Raw genomic sequence first — 15,248 nt, 5'->3', positions numbered from 1 at the left:
CTGCTTTTCTTCTTCCTGATTTTGGATTGATTGTAGTTATGGAGCTCACCTGCTATGAACTATTTGTATTCATTTTTTTCCAGTTCTTGGGTAAAGTATATGGAAGCTTTATTTTGTAGTTGTTAAGATTTTGCAATATTTGGCAGTTCGTAACACATAAAAAGCAAAAGGATACTCCCACGTGCCTAACACATTTTTTTAATGTTCCAATGCAATAGGAAAATCCTTAATCACTTCTTCAGGATACTTCCACCCTAGAAAAGCCCAATGAGGAAGCTTTTACTTTCTTTCATCTATTTTTAGAGAAAACTATGACTGCTATGATTGAATTGGAGTTCTTCAACACAGTCTGGTGGCAATGTTCTATTAGTTGCTCTCATTGATCAGTCATCTTGCTTGTGATGCCAAATAAACGTATGTTTTCTGCTTTAGCATCTCGTTCTGCTGACATGCATAGTTCATTTTCTATAATAAGTTGCTTCACCTAGATGGATTGAAGTCCTGCAGAAGCATGCATCAATTTGTTCGATATACTGGCTTGCAGGTTGCACTTGAAGTTTCTTCCTTCTCCAAATATGCTGGGTTCACAGGAGTTCGTCTTGGCTGGACTGCAATTCCTAAGGAGCTTGTTTATTCTGATGGATTTCCAGTGGCCAAGGACTTCAACCGCATAGTTTGTACTTGCTTCAATGGTGCATCTAACATTGCTCAAGCTGGTGGTCTTGCTTGCGTTTCAGATGAAGGCATTAAGGTTAGTCTTTTCTCCAGCTTTCTTTCTCATCTTTTCTCCATTTGCCAGTCTTTAGGAGAATGAGGAAATAATCTATTAACTTATGCAAGAAGGAAGCCCCAATAACCAGCACACGAAAAAGAAAGAAACAGTAGGAAGGAGAAACAGGAGGAATCTAGGAGGAGAAGAAAAGACAGCTTACCCTATAAAATGATCCTTTGACTGATCAAGTGGTATCTACTATGTGCAGGCCATGCATGAGGTTGTTGGTTTCTACAAGGAGAACACAGCTATTATAGTAGACACATTTAATTCACTTGGTTTTAAGGTGTATGGAGGTAAAAATGCACCATATGTTTGGGTCCACTTTCCTGGCCAAAGCTCGTGGGATGTGTTCAGTGAGATTCTTGAGAAGACCCATGTTGTTACAACTCCTGGAAGCGGTTTTGGACCTGGTGGTGAAGGTTTCATCAGGGTCAGTGCCTTTGGACACAGGGAAAATGTTTTGGAAGCCTGTAGAAGATTCAAGCAGTTGTACAAGTAATACCTATCCCCTGAGCTACACAATTATTGAATCATTACTGAGATTTCAATTGCTGGATTGGTCTATGTAACAGTCATAATGCTTAATTGAGATCCAGATGTTTGATCTTGTTATACTGTTATGATGAATTTTCAGGCTCTCTGTGTTGCTCTCCATGATCGGAAGTGAAAATTTGGTAACTTAAACTGTTCTATCCTAGCCAAATATCTGTAATGAGCTCAAAAACTACCTTCATAGCGTGTGCAGATGGAATCTTGGAATTAGTTGTTTCCTCCTCGTGAAAAGGGCGTAAAAGATGGTCAAATTATGCTTTTGATGCAATTTCATCATAGTTGGCAATTTACCTGAAGCAATGTTTTAATATTATCCAATAGAAGAGTAAATGTTGAAGCAGGTGAATAGCCAAATTAGCTTGGTTGCAGATGCTTCAAGGCCAAAAAAGATTGGCAAACAAAAGAGAATATAACAGGGAGCCTTCTTTGTTGTTCTAGGTACAGTTTTAATACAATCCAAATCCTATTGTACACAACATCTACACACAAGGGATATACGCAAGGTGCAAAAAAGGGGGTAAGGAAAGTAAAAGCAATGATACACTGGGAAAAAACCTTATAACTCTTTCTGGGCTATCTAAATCACAAAGCTGAAAATCAATCTACATTTGTTCTATACTCTTACAGACATCCGATTTGCAAGTCGACTTATAGTGTCCTGTCTGATTGCAACGACTACAGTGGACAGTATGCTTCTCACGGTTAAGTTCCTCTATACACATCCGCTTCTTCTCAGGTCGTCCAGGGGGTCGTCTAACTTTGGGAGGCCTCACGACCTGTATTTCATCATCCATGATATTCTCTCCATCTTTCTTCCACTCAATTTTACCAGGAATTCGATGTATTTCTTCCGCATATGCTCCACAATAGCTAGCCACAGTAAAGTATTTTCCAGTGAAGGCATATACATCCTTTTTGGATGAGATGATGGCTGCAACAGCATGTGAACATGGTAATCCATACAATTGCCAATCACGGCAAGAACAAGAATGGGTTCTGATGTTCACAATATCTGATCGCTCTGCCGAAAGAACCTCAAATTCTACCTCATCTGATCGAAGGACTTGGTAAGTGGAGGCATGATTCATTGCCTCAATAATGTGCTTCTCAGCAGATGGTGTGAGAATGGAGAACCATGACCTACACTTGGCACACCTTTGCTCAAATTCTGCCATCAATTTAAGGTGAATTTGCTCAATCACCTGGATTATGGGTAGCTCTCGAGCTTCAAGTACCCATTGATGGAACTCCTCGGTATTTGAGGAGAGATGACCATAGCGAGATCCCTCAAAATATATCAATGCCCAACGAGAAGGTGGATATTGTTGTAGCCATTTCACAGCTTCTGAAGAAACTTCCTCAAGCTCTAACATTTTTTCTTTGAACCCAATAGTAGTAGTGGCATATGCCGCTTTCCAAAGGAGTTGGACGAGTCGTGGATTCTTGAACTCCCTACCAATGCTCTCGGTCAAGTGTTTCATACAAATGGCATGACAAGAAGTTGGAAATTTTCTTTTCACAGCATCTACAATGCCTTTCTGCCCGTTGGATAAGAAGGTAAGGAGTGGTATAATCTCCGTGTTCATCTCAAGAGCCTTATGTAATTCTGACAAGAACCACATCCAACTTTCATCATTTTCTATGTCAACAACAGCGATTGCAAGAGGAAACAATCCACCATCACCATCAAAGGAAGTCGCTGAAAGTAATGTCCCAAGGTATTTGCTTTTGAGCTGAATTGCACCTAGTCCGACAATAGGGAGGCAACCCTGGAGGAACCCACATATAGAAGCATAAAACGATACAAATACACGGTGAAACCGGTTGTCTGCACCAGCAGTAAAAACCTCTGCAATACTTCCCGGGTTGTGCTTTCTGATTTGCTCACAGTATGATGGAAGGAGGTAATATCCTTCTTCAGAGGAGCCATATATAGCTTGAAGTCCACGCTCCTTGGCACGCCAAGCCTGCTTGTACGGTATAGTTATCCCATATTGTTCATAAACATCGCGTGATATATCTTTTGGCTTGTAATTTATGTTGTCACGCAGCCGTTCCTCTATAAAGTTCACAATCCAATCTACAGAGGCCTGATGATGTCCAGCATGTGCATTCTTCCCACAAGTATGTGTTCCTTCAAGGCTTCTTATAGTGAAGGTTGGAGCATTTGGAAGCTTTACTGCACGTATGCGCCATGGACAGCCTTCTGCAGCACATTTAGCTATGTACCGAATGAGATCACTTTTAACGATACGAAGTTCAAAGTGTTGAGCAATTGCAGCTTCTTTAATTGCATTGCGGAAGGCCTTAACATCTGGAAACTCCTGGCCGACAACAAAGTCGTGATCCTCCATGCAATGGAGTACGAGTTGAAGCTCTAGACTTGTTTAACACAACCATCAAGCAATCAACTTGTTCAATCCATGATTTCCTCGGGGAACCCCTCCAACAACAATGATTGACTGCAGAAACTCTAAATAATATCAGTTTTCATTAATGTTCCACACAACAATCAAAATCAACATATACGGATACGTGACAGTATAGTAGTAACAATTATATGCAGATAATTTCAAAACTAACCAGCTACTTAAACCTTATATGAAATTCTTGAAACTTCTGAATGCAACTAGGAATTCTCACGAATAAATTAGAATAATAACAACTGTATGGAGATAATTTCAAAACTAACCAGCTACTTAAACCTCATACGAAATTTTTGAAATTTCTGAATGCAACTAGGAATTCTCAGAAATAAATTAGTACAATAATAAATGCATCGTATAAGAGCAACACTGATAGTCATCATGCAATCTAACCTCATCACATCAAATTTCATCCAGAAATAGTTTGCGGCGTCAATTCAAGCAAACGAGGAAGTTAAACAAGGATACTTCCCATAATTAAAACAAAAGGCCCAGTAATCAGTCAACCCATCAAACAGTTAAACATTACCACAACCAAAGAAGAAGAAACAGAGTTGCAGTAATATGAAAATGAAAAGAAACAATCAAAGAAAGAGCCCACAACTACAGGGAAATTACCAATAAAATATGCAACCGTATGCACGCCCTTCAGTAAATACAACTCTGACCCTACATAACGCACACTAACAGTAGCATTTCTTGGGAAATTTAAGAACATGGTGGAGAATGGAGCAACTTCTATGATACACAGTAGAATTAGAATAAAATCAATGATTCTGTTAGCAATCAAAAACAAAAAACATTATATAAACAAAAGAACAACGCTGATTTTCAACTAAACGGAATAGGTTTTGGAAATGTACAGACCTGGGGTTTTTACTGGGAAGTGATCGGTGAGAGAGTGAAGAACTCAATTGGGATTGTGACGGAAGATTAGGGCTGATTGAGTCAATCGAGGTTATAATTGTCATTCAACGGGGACGTGTTTGGAAAATCCGCAAGATTGTTCTCCTTTTCGTTTTCGATTTTTGCGGATTTCTTTCAAATGTTAAATTTAGTTAAGAGTATATGAAAAAAGACACTAAAATAACATCACTATATCTTAGAACTGTGTCAGCAAATAATAAATGTAACTGAAGCATTCTTCTCTTTATTTCTGGCTTCAAACACTCCAAGTCTATGTGAAAATTTTAGAGGCTCATGTGATTTGTGATTCGGTTGATACTTCGTTAAATAAAAATTATTATCCACTTCGACTTCGTATTATCTCTATAATTTTATAGATTTCTTTTTTTTTTCTTGAACAGTGCTAATTTATTTATTTTAATACAATAATAAAATTCATTTTTTACACATATTTTGAAAAATATAAAGCCGAATCAACTAGAATTCCTTACACAAGCCCAACTAAGCATGGATTGGACTCAGCCCAAAACTTTGGGCTACGGCCCAAATCCAAATCCTAACACCAGCTTTACAAAATTTTGGGCCAGAGATGGAAGGCCCAAATCCAACTAACAACAGTACGATCTCCCGAAATCGTCCATCGGTATTTGATCTAATTACCATAACCCCCTCCACGTAGGACAGACTCCAACGGCTACTTCCAGACTGGCCTGATCCCAAGTTTAAAATTCGAGTCTGAATTCCTCGGCTGCTGTCCCTTGAAGAAACTTCACAACGCTCCATCTTCCTCTCAACCCCTTTTTTCTTCTTCAATTTAGACAAAATTATTAACAATCATCAATTACTGCTACTGGGTTCGAAGAATTAATACTCAAAAATGGCGGAATATCAGGAAAAATCGAGTAAATTATCACCAGTTTCTTCGCCGGAAATTCGAGATTCGATCGGCTCCTCAAATGCTGGAGGGGAAGGAGGAGATGAAGAATTCTACGAGAAAATTGAGGCCCCGAAGTTCGTTGACTTCACTGTGCCCGATCATTTCCGACCTGACGATCGTTATTGGTTTTGCCACCGTGTCGGTTAGTGCCATATTCCACTATTTTGTCTCCCTTTGTTTTCATTTTTTTCCGCCGATTTGATTCGTCTCGGTTTTTGTAGCTAAGATTCTGTGATAGAGTTTGCGTAATTTGTGTTGTGATCTGGTTTAGATGGATGAGATTTTTCCGTTGCTGTTGCTGCTTTAACTGGTTCCTACTGCTGTTGATTATCCTGCTTTCTTCTTGATTCAATATTTTTATTTCATGAGGCTTGATTTATTCTCCTCCAATTAATTGCGAAATTTGTGGAGTTTACTCTGGAGGGAGAAAATGTATGTAATTCTCATAAAACTGATCTTATCCAAGAATGTATGGGAAATGGCATTTGTATACCAGAAAACATTTTGATCCCAGCTAAGATTCAAAGTTTCCGGACCAGCATTGAATGTTTTCTTCTGTAGCATGCTCAAAATCCTAATGTACAAACATTCAAGAACGACTGGGTTGACTGTGTTTCAGGATGTGACCAAAAGCACGAGGAAGAAATGGATTCTGAAGCCATCTACAAAAATTTTGTTCTCCGGGTTAGTCCTTAATCGGTGAAACTGCTGCTTCATTGGCAGTTCTGGGGACAACTGAAAATATTTTACTCAGATGAAACTTATTCATGCAGGTAATGGCAGCTAGAAGTCCCAACATAAGGTTTCGAAAAGCACTTGATAGAAATGCTTCGAGGTATTATTACTTCCTATATCTTGTCCTGACAAAGCTAAAATCTTGTATTTTTGTGATAACTTGCTTCTGTTGGTGACTTTACGCCGATCGAACTTTCTTCTGCAGAACACCTATAAAATGCCCACTTTCAGCTCCTCCAAAGTCTTCCAAGCCAAGAGTGTCGAGGATGGCTATTATTTCATCGATCTCTGAGAAGATGGTTGATGACAAGAAAAGGGTTGTTAGGCCTATTTTGAAGCCGAGGTCTACACCAGTGACTAAGACAAAACCTGTTGCTGCGAAGTATCTCACAACTCCAAGGAACAGAAAATGTGTAGCGAACGAAAATACCTTTCGAAGTGTTCAGAATCCGAAACCTACTAACAGTGAAGAGCCAAAAAGTAGAATAGTTGCGAAGGCTCTGGTTTTTCGCTCTCCTAAGAAAGCCATCAAGGTGAAGACTTCCGTTGAACTGCGCACACCCATCTCAAAATTATGTGACGGAATGGATAAACTTGAGATTTCGAGTCAGAGAAAGCGTGCCTTGGGTTATTCCGGCAAATCATCCAAGAATTTGATTAACAATCCTTCAAAAAGGCCTGTTGAATTACTTGGTTCTCAAACTTGCACCAATCAAGAAGCTAAATCTGGGAGATCTATTAAGAGTAAGATCAAAGGAAAATTATTACAGAAACATGCCTCCAAGAAATTGTTGGGTAATAATCACACAGATAGCTCAAACAACAACGAAAGTTGTGATATTAAACAGGTGGCAAATAAAGTCGAAGAAGGGGTTGAACTTCAAGAATCGATACATGAAGAAGCCTGTGTGTTTTCCGACATCCCACCACCGGTGAAGAATCCAGACTTGGCCTCACCAGATGACACAAAAGGTGAAGAAAACTGTTTAGACCTAGAAGGAAGTAATAATTCAAAATCTCGAGCTACAAACACCCAGGAGAATAACAGTAATGATGGAAATCAAAACAGTAGTTCAAGAGATTGCAGAGACTTCACAGACCACTTAAATGTGAATAATTCTTCTGAAGGGGAAAGAAACGAGCATGACTTTATGGATGGTGATGACAAAGAAAATGCTGCAGCCTCTGATGAGAACAGGTTAAGGCCTCTGTGCATGTTTTACATCTGAATCTTCCATTATTATCTCTTTCTTAAATCTTGGCTGTGTAGTACTTATTATAGTCTTTTTTATCTCTTGCAGAATGCACCACAAGAATGTGAAGCAACATGGAAGAAAAATCTTTGGCCTGCATGACAAATGTGGTCAAGTCAAAAAGGTTTCTTATTTGTTTGAATTCTATCCATTTTGAGATGGACTTTGTTGTTTCCTATCACATTCAAGTTTCTGATTGCAATGGACTTTGTTGTTATAGGTTGCTCAAGCACAGGATAAGAATTTGAAAGAGGGTTTGATTTCCTCTGCTACAGTGATGAAGCTGAAGAAACCGAAACCCACAAACCCTAAACCTTTCAGGTTAAGAACTGATGTAAGTATTGTAGCGCACTGATGTAAGCATCGTAGCTCTGGAGCTACAATTGGCTTGTTGAAACCGCTATGCAGAAACCTTAACATTGTATTTTCAGGAGAGAGGAATACTTAAGGAAGCTAACTTGGAGAAAAGAAATGATTCCCTAGCTCCTCAAACTGAATGTGCAAATTTGAGCACACCAGGTAGGAAGTTGCAGAAGAAACAAGGGAATGAGTTTCAAGTGAGTATTTTTCCTTTATCTCTTGCATATTGAAAACTTAAGAGCTGAGAAAAGCAAGAACAATGAAACAGAGGCATGGATGAATTGGATATATGCCTACTTTAAGATTTTTTATACGTGCGAATAATTCAAAATTGCAAGCTGACATAAAATGATCATAAACTTTTAACTATTGCAGAAAGGGAGTAAGATAGCAGGTCTGAAGATTTCACAAGCGCAGGAGAGATCAAAAGTGGTAGCCTCTGTGACACCAGAGAGTAATAAACATCAGGAGCCAAAACCAATGAGCTCCCCTCTTGAAAGTAGAGCAATTCAAAGGTTGGAGAAGTTCAGGAAAAGCATATCCCCTCTTCAGAAACAGTCTCTTAGGCCTCAAGGGTGAGTCAGAATTCTGCTTCATAGACTTTCCGATTTAACAGAACATGCAGGGAGGGATTCATCTTCTCAGGCTAACATTAGAGTGCTCAATTTTACAGGCTTGTTGCCACAAAAAAGGAAATAATTTCTTACTTGGTTCCTGGTCAAAAACTTGATGTGATACACGAAGCTTCACCTGAAGTTTTAGAACTGAGAACGGCCAGAAAGCCAATTGGTAATGATGCTCATTCATCATCAAGGCGGCCTGTGACGGTTGCTGTCGGACCGAATTTCCACAGTACTCATGTGCCAAGGACTTGCACAAGGAAACTCAAATAAGTGATAGTGGGATCATAATAAGTTATAAGCTTGTTTTGTAGTGTTGCTGCGCCATATCTCGTTCAATCATTTATTGAATTACGTTGGATACTTTCACTTCTTGTTCAATTATGTAATGTATCTTCTTATATCTGTGGTTCAATTATTCAGATTTTTTCCTCTTGAATAAGTGTAGTATGTACCGAAACAGCATGGTTGAATGCATTCTTTGGTAATTCAACGCAAAAATTGTATGATTGGAACTGAATTTTAAAACTTATATTCTGACAGGTCTGTCTGTAAGATAGTTTCTTAACATGTATACTGTCTATTGGTCATTTGTATGTACGAGTAAACTTGGCCAAATCTAAACTTGTTTCTTTGCTTGATTTGCAGTACGTTTTGAAACTTCCTTTCTGACAGGTCTGTCTGTCTTTAAGATACTTTCTTCACCGGTCAAATTGGAAAAACAATCCATGCAAAACAAATTGTTTAATCTTTCATTAAGAAATAAACAAAGTAAAATCTAGTGCAATAGTCTAGTAACGATCACCAAACAGCAGACACAGGACATTCCTCTCAACAAGTCACCAGCATCTGAATTTTATGCACATTACAGTAGCATCAGTTAGTGTGGGCTACCATATGCTACAATTTCAGAGACGGAACCAGATGATTGCAGCAACCTTAGGATGTTCAAACACCAACTCACTTAGTGACTGCTGTCCTTGATGGTATATTTCAATTTCTCAGTTGCAGCAACAAGTTCCTCTGATATCCCTGGTTCATTAGCAGAATGCCCGGCATCTGGAACCACCTATTAAAAGGAAAAAAGTTCAGTTCGCACGAGTTATGAAGAAGCAAGCACGGAATCATTATTGTCCACTGAAGTTTTTTGATGCAAAAGGTTCCTCACCACCAAATTAAACTAAATCTTTCACCAAACAATCAAGAGATGTTCAAGATGTATATCTTACTCTGAAATCAGCTTCTGGCCAAGCCTTGTGAAGATCCCATGCTGACATCATAGGGCAGCAGACATCATATCTTCCCTGCATGAGACATAGATAATGACTTTTATTTTCTGTAGTAACTTCAGAGCTGTTAAAATTATGGCATGACGATTCTCAACAACAAATATTTGGTTCCAGAAGACAAAAAGGAAGAGGTAAAATTGGACAAGAAACAGAAAAGAAAAGCACAAGTTTTCTTCACATACTACAGCTTATATATTCATCACTTTTTCTGCATTGAGGAGGAGGGGTGGGGGTCTCCAAAATAAAAGAAGTGACAAGATAATTCACAAACCTGCACAATTACTGTGTTGATATGCTTTATTTTCTCAACATTATCCAACAGGAATGAGTCTGTAGGAAAGAATCCTTTGTTCACAAAGTAGTGGTTCTCTATCCTTGCAAAAGCCTGGATTAAGCATAACAAAGTTCATGTCACGGATAAATCCTAACGAAATTTTTCATCCATCAGGACTGATGTGAATAAAAAATTATATTTAGATATTAAATACTCAGAACCACTTCGAGAAGCTGGCAACAGCATCAAGTCAACTATTGAACATCACCAGATTCTAACAGCTCCAGGAAACTGGAATATTTCTTTACCTAAACAAATCAATATTTCTCCATGATAGTGTACTCATGGAAACTTTTAACAGCCAGACCTCAAAACAACAGTTCAGCTTTATCTTTCAATACTTATGTTATTTCACCTTGCTTAAGTACAAAGATCTAAAGCCAAGAACAATAATAGAAATTACAAGTTCTACATTTAGTCAGGTCATTCAAGGATGATACAGTCCCTAACAAGGAAATTTTCAAGAACTTAAGTTGCATTAAATGTCAACAGAACAAGAAGCTACTTGATATGCCACCGCCAAAGATTAGCAGTTTGAAATACAAGTATCCTAGGAGCTCCTATAAGCATTAAGGTGGATAATCTGAATTTCTAGTCACATCAATTTTATGATATTGAACCATAACCATAAATGGTGTGCCATGGTGCATGCACAATATGAGAACACCACGCTGACTACACACTACTTCACTCACCAAGCAAAATTCATCATCATCTCCTCGTTGTATGTTTGCTTCATTTGGCAGAAGATGAGCTGTCATCATTTCCCATTTGGTCCAAGCCCTAGCTGCTGCATACTACATTATAAAGAAGCTCTAATAAATACTGAAAACAAAGAACAGACACACTATAAATACACAATCAGAAAGGGTCTCACTTAAGATGTATTAACTATAAAGTTCCCATACTACATTAACTATATATATATATATATATATATATATATATAACACCACAATAAAGTTGGCATTTTGTAAGTGTAGTGAATATCTGAATGCTACTGTTTCCTTTTTGTAACATTGAATGGACAGCTCATGCACTTTGCCATTCAACTGTTTAGCACATAAAGCTTAATATAGACACACAAAGTAAACATGGAAATAGTGACATTTATGCATAAATGTAACTGTCCCAACAGGGCACAGTTACATTTATGCATGAGGCAGCCAACAACTTCATCAACTCAAGAAAGGGACAAATAGAAACCTCGTAAACAGCCTTAACAAACAATAAATTTTTAGTAGGCTTCAGACCTGAAAGCTATGCCTTACGGAAGATCATCAGGAGCAAAATCCAGTCAAAAAGGTTATAAAGAAAGCAAAAACAAGAGTTTACTCTTACTTGTGTTTGCTTGTCGCTGGAGTTCAATCTCTTGTGGTAAGCATCCACAAAACAACCTCTTTCACTTTCCGGTATAAGATCTCTAAATGGCTCCCAAGCTATATAAGTAAATGCAGACCAAGCTTAGATCTCTGGCTAAGGAATCAGCATGATGGAAGAAAGTGAAATCCCTTCAATGTCATTAACATCTAGATGGATATAAATTCAAAAAATAATAAGATATGGAAAAAAAATATTTCTTTCTGTAAGGCTTTTATAGCACACAGGAGTACTGCAATGTGCATTTCCTTGATTTCCTAAATTAAGCACCAACTTTACTGATCCTTTTCAACTTAAGCCAGACATTTCCCCTTCAAATGTACCAATGCAGCCATAACTTGAGATGCATTAATAATGTAATTGGAAAAGGAAAAAAGGGCAAAAGAAGGCAGCATACCATCAGGAAATATGGCAGCAGCTCCACCCTCATAAAACCAATCAATTTCTTTCTTGCGCAACAAAAAGATGCCTCTCAATACCAAGCCGGTGACCTTAAAAATGAGATAATAGAATGATTGTCGACCATCAATATACATATCGCTATAATTTGCTTTCATCACAATTTCTCAAAATAAACAAAGATATTCTTAGGGAGAAGTATGACAAATGAGAAACCTTGTCGGGATGAGATTCACTATATGCTAGAGCGAGTGTGCTTCCCCAAGAACCACCAAAAACCTGCAAATTCACATTTATGAAAAGCACATAGCGCAGTTATGACCAAAGTATCAAGGAGAACAACTCTACCAGCCATTCTGGAACTTTTAAGTGTTCTCTCAGTTTTTCAATGTCTTTAATAAGGTCCCACGTTGTATTCTCCTCCAGGCAAGCATGAGGTGTGCTTTTACCAGCGCCTCGCTGAAAGGGAAATATTTTAATAGAAAAGTCATGGACTCCATTACAAGCTTCCTCGTTAACCAAAAAGTTCAGACTATAACCTGATCAAATAAAATAATCCTATAAAAATTAGGGTCAAAGAATTTTCTGTTACTAGGTGAAGTTCCGCCTCCTGGGCCTCCATGGAGAAAAACCACTGGCTGCAAGATTGAGAGATAATCATAAGCTGCATGAAACTGAACATAATGCATAAAATGATAAAATCTTATTTATCTTTTGGCCACAAGGCCAAATCAGACCAATGAGATATTCATTAATCGTGAACCTAGATGATACAGTCATGCTACTGGCTACCACGGCTATCTCTGTGTACATTGGAAGGAGTCCATCAAGTCATGGGCCATGGTAAATTGCACCAGGCAATGAAGTTAAAATGGACAGGAAAAAAGTTAATGAACTCTACTAAAAGTTCCTTCTAATAAATCTTCATAATAAGGCATAAAGTTGAGTTGAAAGTTACAAAAGACAAAAATATAAATAGCTTGCCACTGCATAGTACCATATGCCTTTTCAAGAAGTACTATCGACTCATGCAAAATATATCACTTATCAGATGTCAATTACCATTAAGCAGCAAGCCCAGAGCAATCATTCAGGCATGAGTTCAATAGGAGAATGAATCCCATAATCAATATCAATATTCAGGTATCTTATGTTACACTGGCATATGGCTTTAAGTCAAGGATGCTCGAATCCCTTCTTATTTTAGGAATTTATATAGACAATTAAATTAGATAGTGTCCAAAAGATGCCAAGCCAGTACATCAAATGGACAGGTAAAGGAAACTCACATGCCCAGCTGGATTTCCAGACTGCTCATAATATATTGTGTGAATATCTGAAACCTTTAGAAGACCTGAATTATACGGCTCTATATCTGCGTAAAGGCTCCTATTTATTTCAGGAGATAGCACCTGCTTTTCCATAGTTTCCAGGCTTACTTGCTGATTACTAGTATAGTACTCAAGATTCTGACGTTGACAACGGAGAACTAAATTCCTTTTTTCTGCATACACCCTTTACAGAGTCAATCAACTGATATGAGCAAGAATTTTGCAATAACATAGAAACCAAGGATCAGTTTCTTATGTAAATAAGCCTAGAGAAAAGGGAAAAAGACCAAAAAAAAAAAAAAAACAAGGCCACAACAACTTGACCCCAGAATAGGTACCTTTACTGTTCTACACATGAATCAAATAAAATACCTCAGTGCGTGTTGTGTGTGTATGCTTCTGTGCAGAGTACAACGTAGTATTGAGTGATTTTAAGCATTTTCACCATCACTTTAGGCGAAATAAATCTTTCGCTTACTTCTTTATCAGGATACAAACAAAAAAATAAGATCTTGAACCCAACCCCCACCCCCCAAAACCCCAAAAACCAAGAATCTTGTATTGATTTGAATCAACAAGCAAACAAAAGAATATCCTGATTGAACACGCTAAAGTACACATGATCACAAGAAACACGGAAATTTAAATTCACAATCACAGATACAGAGTTACAAAAAGAGAGAGAAAAAACCTGCTGGGGTTTTGGAACTCTTGTTAGTCGGTGAATGAATGGAAATGGGAGTGTGATGAGTGAGTGGGAGAGGGAGCAAAATGGTGTTTGGAGATATTGCAATTCTTAGACTCATTATTGGAATTTGATGATTCCGATGAAATGCAAATTAGACAGTGCAACAATTAAATTCATTCTTGCTTTCTTTTTCAAGAATTATTTCTTCATATATGTGAATGTGATTATTTTAGATATAATCAATATTTTAATCATATTTAAAAAGAAAAAGAATCCCATAATGATTTTATCACTATTCGGAAGGTGCATTTGAAAATTCCATTTCATCGCATCTCTCTCAGTTGGTCTAATCCAACTTACCATGTTGTGTTGTTTTACGTGGGCCATCCTTCCTCCCTATCTATGTCCTCACTTCCATAAAAAGAATTTTAAATTAATTCATATTAAATTGATTATCATAATATGACTAAGAAAAAACCTCAAACTGGGAGTAGTAGAATTTCTATTTAAAATATAGAATTATCCAAAGAAGTATAATGAATTTAAAAATTTTAGCTCTAAAAACATCAATTCAAATATAAGGTTATATTTGGATTTGAAAGAAAATATTGAGAAATAATTTAAATGGCTTCATATGAAAAGATTTTGAAATTCGTCAGTATTTCACAAAGTATCGTTCAAAATTAGAATAATGATTTGAATTTTTTTACCTTTAATATTAACCAAAAAAAAGTCCAAAGAATCTATTGTTAAGAATTTAAAATTCATAATTTCAGTCTATCAATCTGAATGCAACCTAATATTTATTTTAAATGACTGGTCATTGAATTTATTAATTCATTATCAACTAATGTTTAAATCCAATATATATTTGGACACTTTACTTTCTTAAATTAAAAAGAATTTTTTTTTTCACGTATGTATTAAATGAAATAAAAAAATGCTCTAAAACAAGGTTTGGAATACAAAATCGAGTTCGTATTTGATTTGTAAGAGAATTTTAAGGCTTGAAAGATGGTCTGAGGTCGAACAAACAAGTAAAAAGCTTGTACATTGAGGCATGAATCCTATCCATGCAACGTACAAACGCCCCACAGCAAGTCAGAGGTAGCAACAACTACAAGACTTTGAAGATGAAAACAAGAAAACAAATGGGAGAAATCCAACCAACCAAATACAGATTTTTGAGAGCCACAAAGACTGGATACACAAGTTAAGGCTCACAAATTTCCATTTCCACATAAACTAAATCTCTTCTTCCAC

General features: G+C 37.3%; 4 protein-coding genes across 5 annotated transcripts in view; 2 read left to right on the top strand and 2 right to left on the bottom strand.

Annotated features, from left to right (window-relative positions):
* Nucleotides 1-1,453, top strand: part of LOC105169336 (LL-diaminopimelate aminotransferase, chloroplastic) — a 5,020-nt gene extending 3,567 nt beyond the window's left edge. The window contains exons 9-10 of the mRNA XM_011089717.2: nucleotides 545-751; nucleotides 981-1,453. Of these exons, the coding sequence (XP_011088019.1) occupies nucleotides 545-751; nucleotides 981-1,274 (501 nt within the window). The 3' untranslated portion in view covers nucleotides 1,275-1,453. The remainder of the gene's footprint in view (nucleotides 1-544; nucleotides 752-980) is intronic.
* Nucleotides 1,732-4,851, bottom strand: LOC105169334. 2 transcript variants are annotated; one of them, XM_011089716.2, is made up of 2 exons: nucleotides 4,621-4,851; nucleotides 1,732-3,800 (listed from the first exon to the last, which is right to left on the bottom strand). In XM_011089716.2, the coding sequence occupies exon 2, from the start codon at nucleotides 3,679-3,681 to the stop codon at nucleotides 1,930-1,932; it is 1,752 nt and encodes a 583-aa protein (XP_011088018.1). In that variant the 5' UTR covers nucleotides 3,682-3,800; nucleotides 4,621-4,851; the 3' UTR covers nucleotides 1,732-1,929. The 2 variants fall into 2 exon arrangements, with proteins under 2 accessions (XP_011088018.1, XP_011088017.1); XM_011089715.2 differs by having other exon boundaries at nucleotides 1,732-3,789.
* LOC105169333 lies at nucleotides 5,412-9,084 on the top strand. The gene is made up of 9 exons (XM_011089714.2): nucleotides 5,412-5,738; nucleotides 6,216-6,280; nucleotides 6,370-6,431; nucleotides 6,537-7,529; nucleotides 7,633-7,708; nucleotides 7,805-7,918; nucleotides 8,016-8,141; nucleotides 8,320-8,519; nucleotides 8,618-9,084. The coding sequence occupies exons 1-9, from the start codon at nucleotides 5,537-5,539 to the stop codon at nucleotides 8,835-8,837; spliced, it is 2,058 nt and encodes a 685-aa protein (XP_011088016.1). The 5' UTR covers nucleotides 5,412-5,536; the 3' UTR covers nucleotides 8,838-9,084.
* Nucleotides 9,294-14,190, bottom strand: LOC105169332 (proline iminopeptidase). The gene is made up of 11 exons (XM_011089713.2): nucleotides 13,989-14,190; nucleotides 13,256-13,470; nucleotides 12,506-12,604; nucleotides 12,315-12,425; nucleotides 12,183-12,245; nucleotides 11,965-12,058; nucleotides 11,529-11,626; nucleotides 10,883-10,984; nucleotides 10,125-10,238; nucleotides 9,794-9,868; nucleotides 9,294-9,633 (listed from the first exon to the last, which is right to left on the bottom strand). Exons 1-11 carry the CDS (start codon nucleotides 14,101-14,103, stop codon nucleotides 9,529-9,531), a joined length of 1,191 nt encoding a protein of 396 aa, XP_011088015.1. The 5' UTR covers nucleotides 14,104-14,190; the 3' UTR covers nucleotides 9,294-9,528.

Source organism: Sesamum indicum, linkage group LG8 (assembly GCF_000512975.1).
Source record: "Sesamum indicum cultivar Zhongzhi No. 13 linkage group LG8, S_indicum_v1.0, whole genome shotgun sequence".
NCBI classification, from domain to species: domain Eukaryota; kingdom Viridiplantae; phylum Streptophyta; class Magnoliopsida; order Lamiales; family Pedaliaceae; genus Sesamum; species Sesamum indicum.
This window is presented reverse-complemented; position numbering and strand designations above follow the sequence as displayed.

Excerpts from the sequence above, each read along its gene's own strand:
- LOC105169334 (XM_011089716.2), bottom strand. The coding sequence starts at position 3,681 with ATGGAGGATCACGACTTTGTTGTCGGCCAGGAGTTTCCAGATGTTAAG.
- LOC105169333 (XM_011089714.2), top strand. The coding sequence starts at position 5,537 with ATGGCGGAATATCAGGAAAAATCGAGTAAATTATCACCAGTTTCTTCG. Across the intron at positions 5,739-6,215 it reads TTGGTTTTGCCACCGTGTCG|GATGTGACCAAAAGCACGAG; the intron begins GTTAGTGCCATA and ends ACTGTGTTTCAG. Across the intron at positions 7,919-8,015 it reads CTTTCAGGTTAAGAACTGAT|GAGAGAGGAATACTTAAGGA; the intron begins GTAAGTATTGTA and ends TTGTATTTTCAG.
- LOC105169332 (XM_011089713.2), bottom strand. The coding sequence starts at position 14,103 with ATGAGTCTAAGAATTGCAATATCTCCAAACACCATTTTGCTCCCTCTC. Across the intron at positions 13,471-13,988 it reads GAGTTCCAAAACCCCAGCAG|AAAAAAGGAATTTAGTTCTC; the intron begins GTTTTTTCTCTC and ends GGGTGTATGCAG. Across the intron at positions 12,426-12,505 it reads GGATTATTTTATTTGATCAG|CGAGGCGCTGGTAAAAGCAC; the intron begins GTTATAGTCTGA and ends TTTCCCTTTCAG.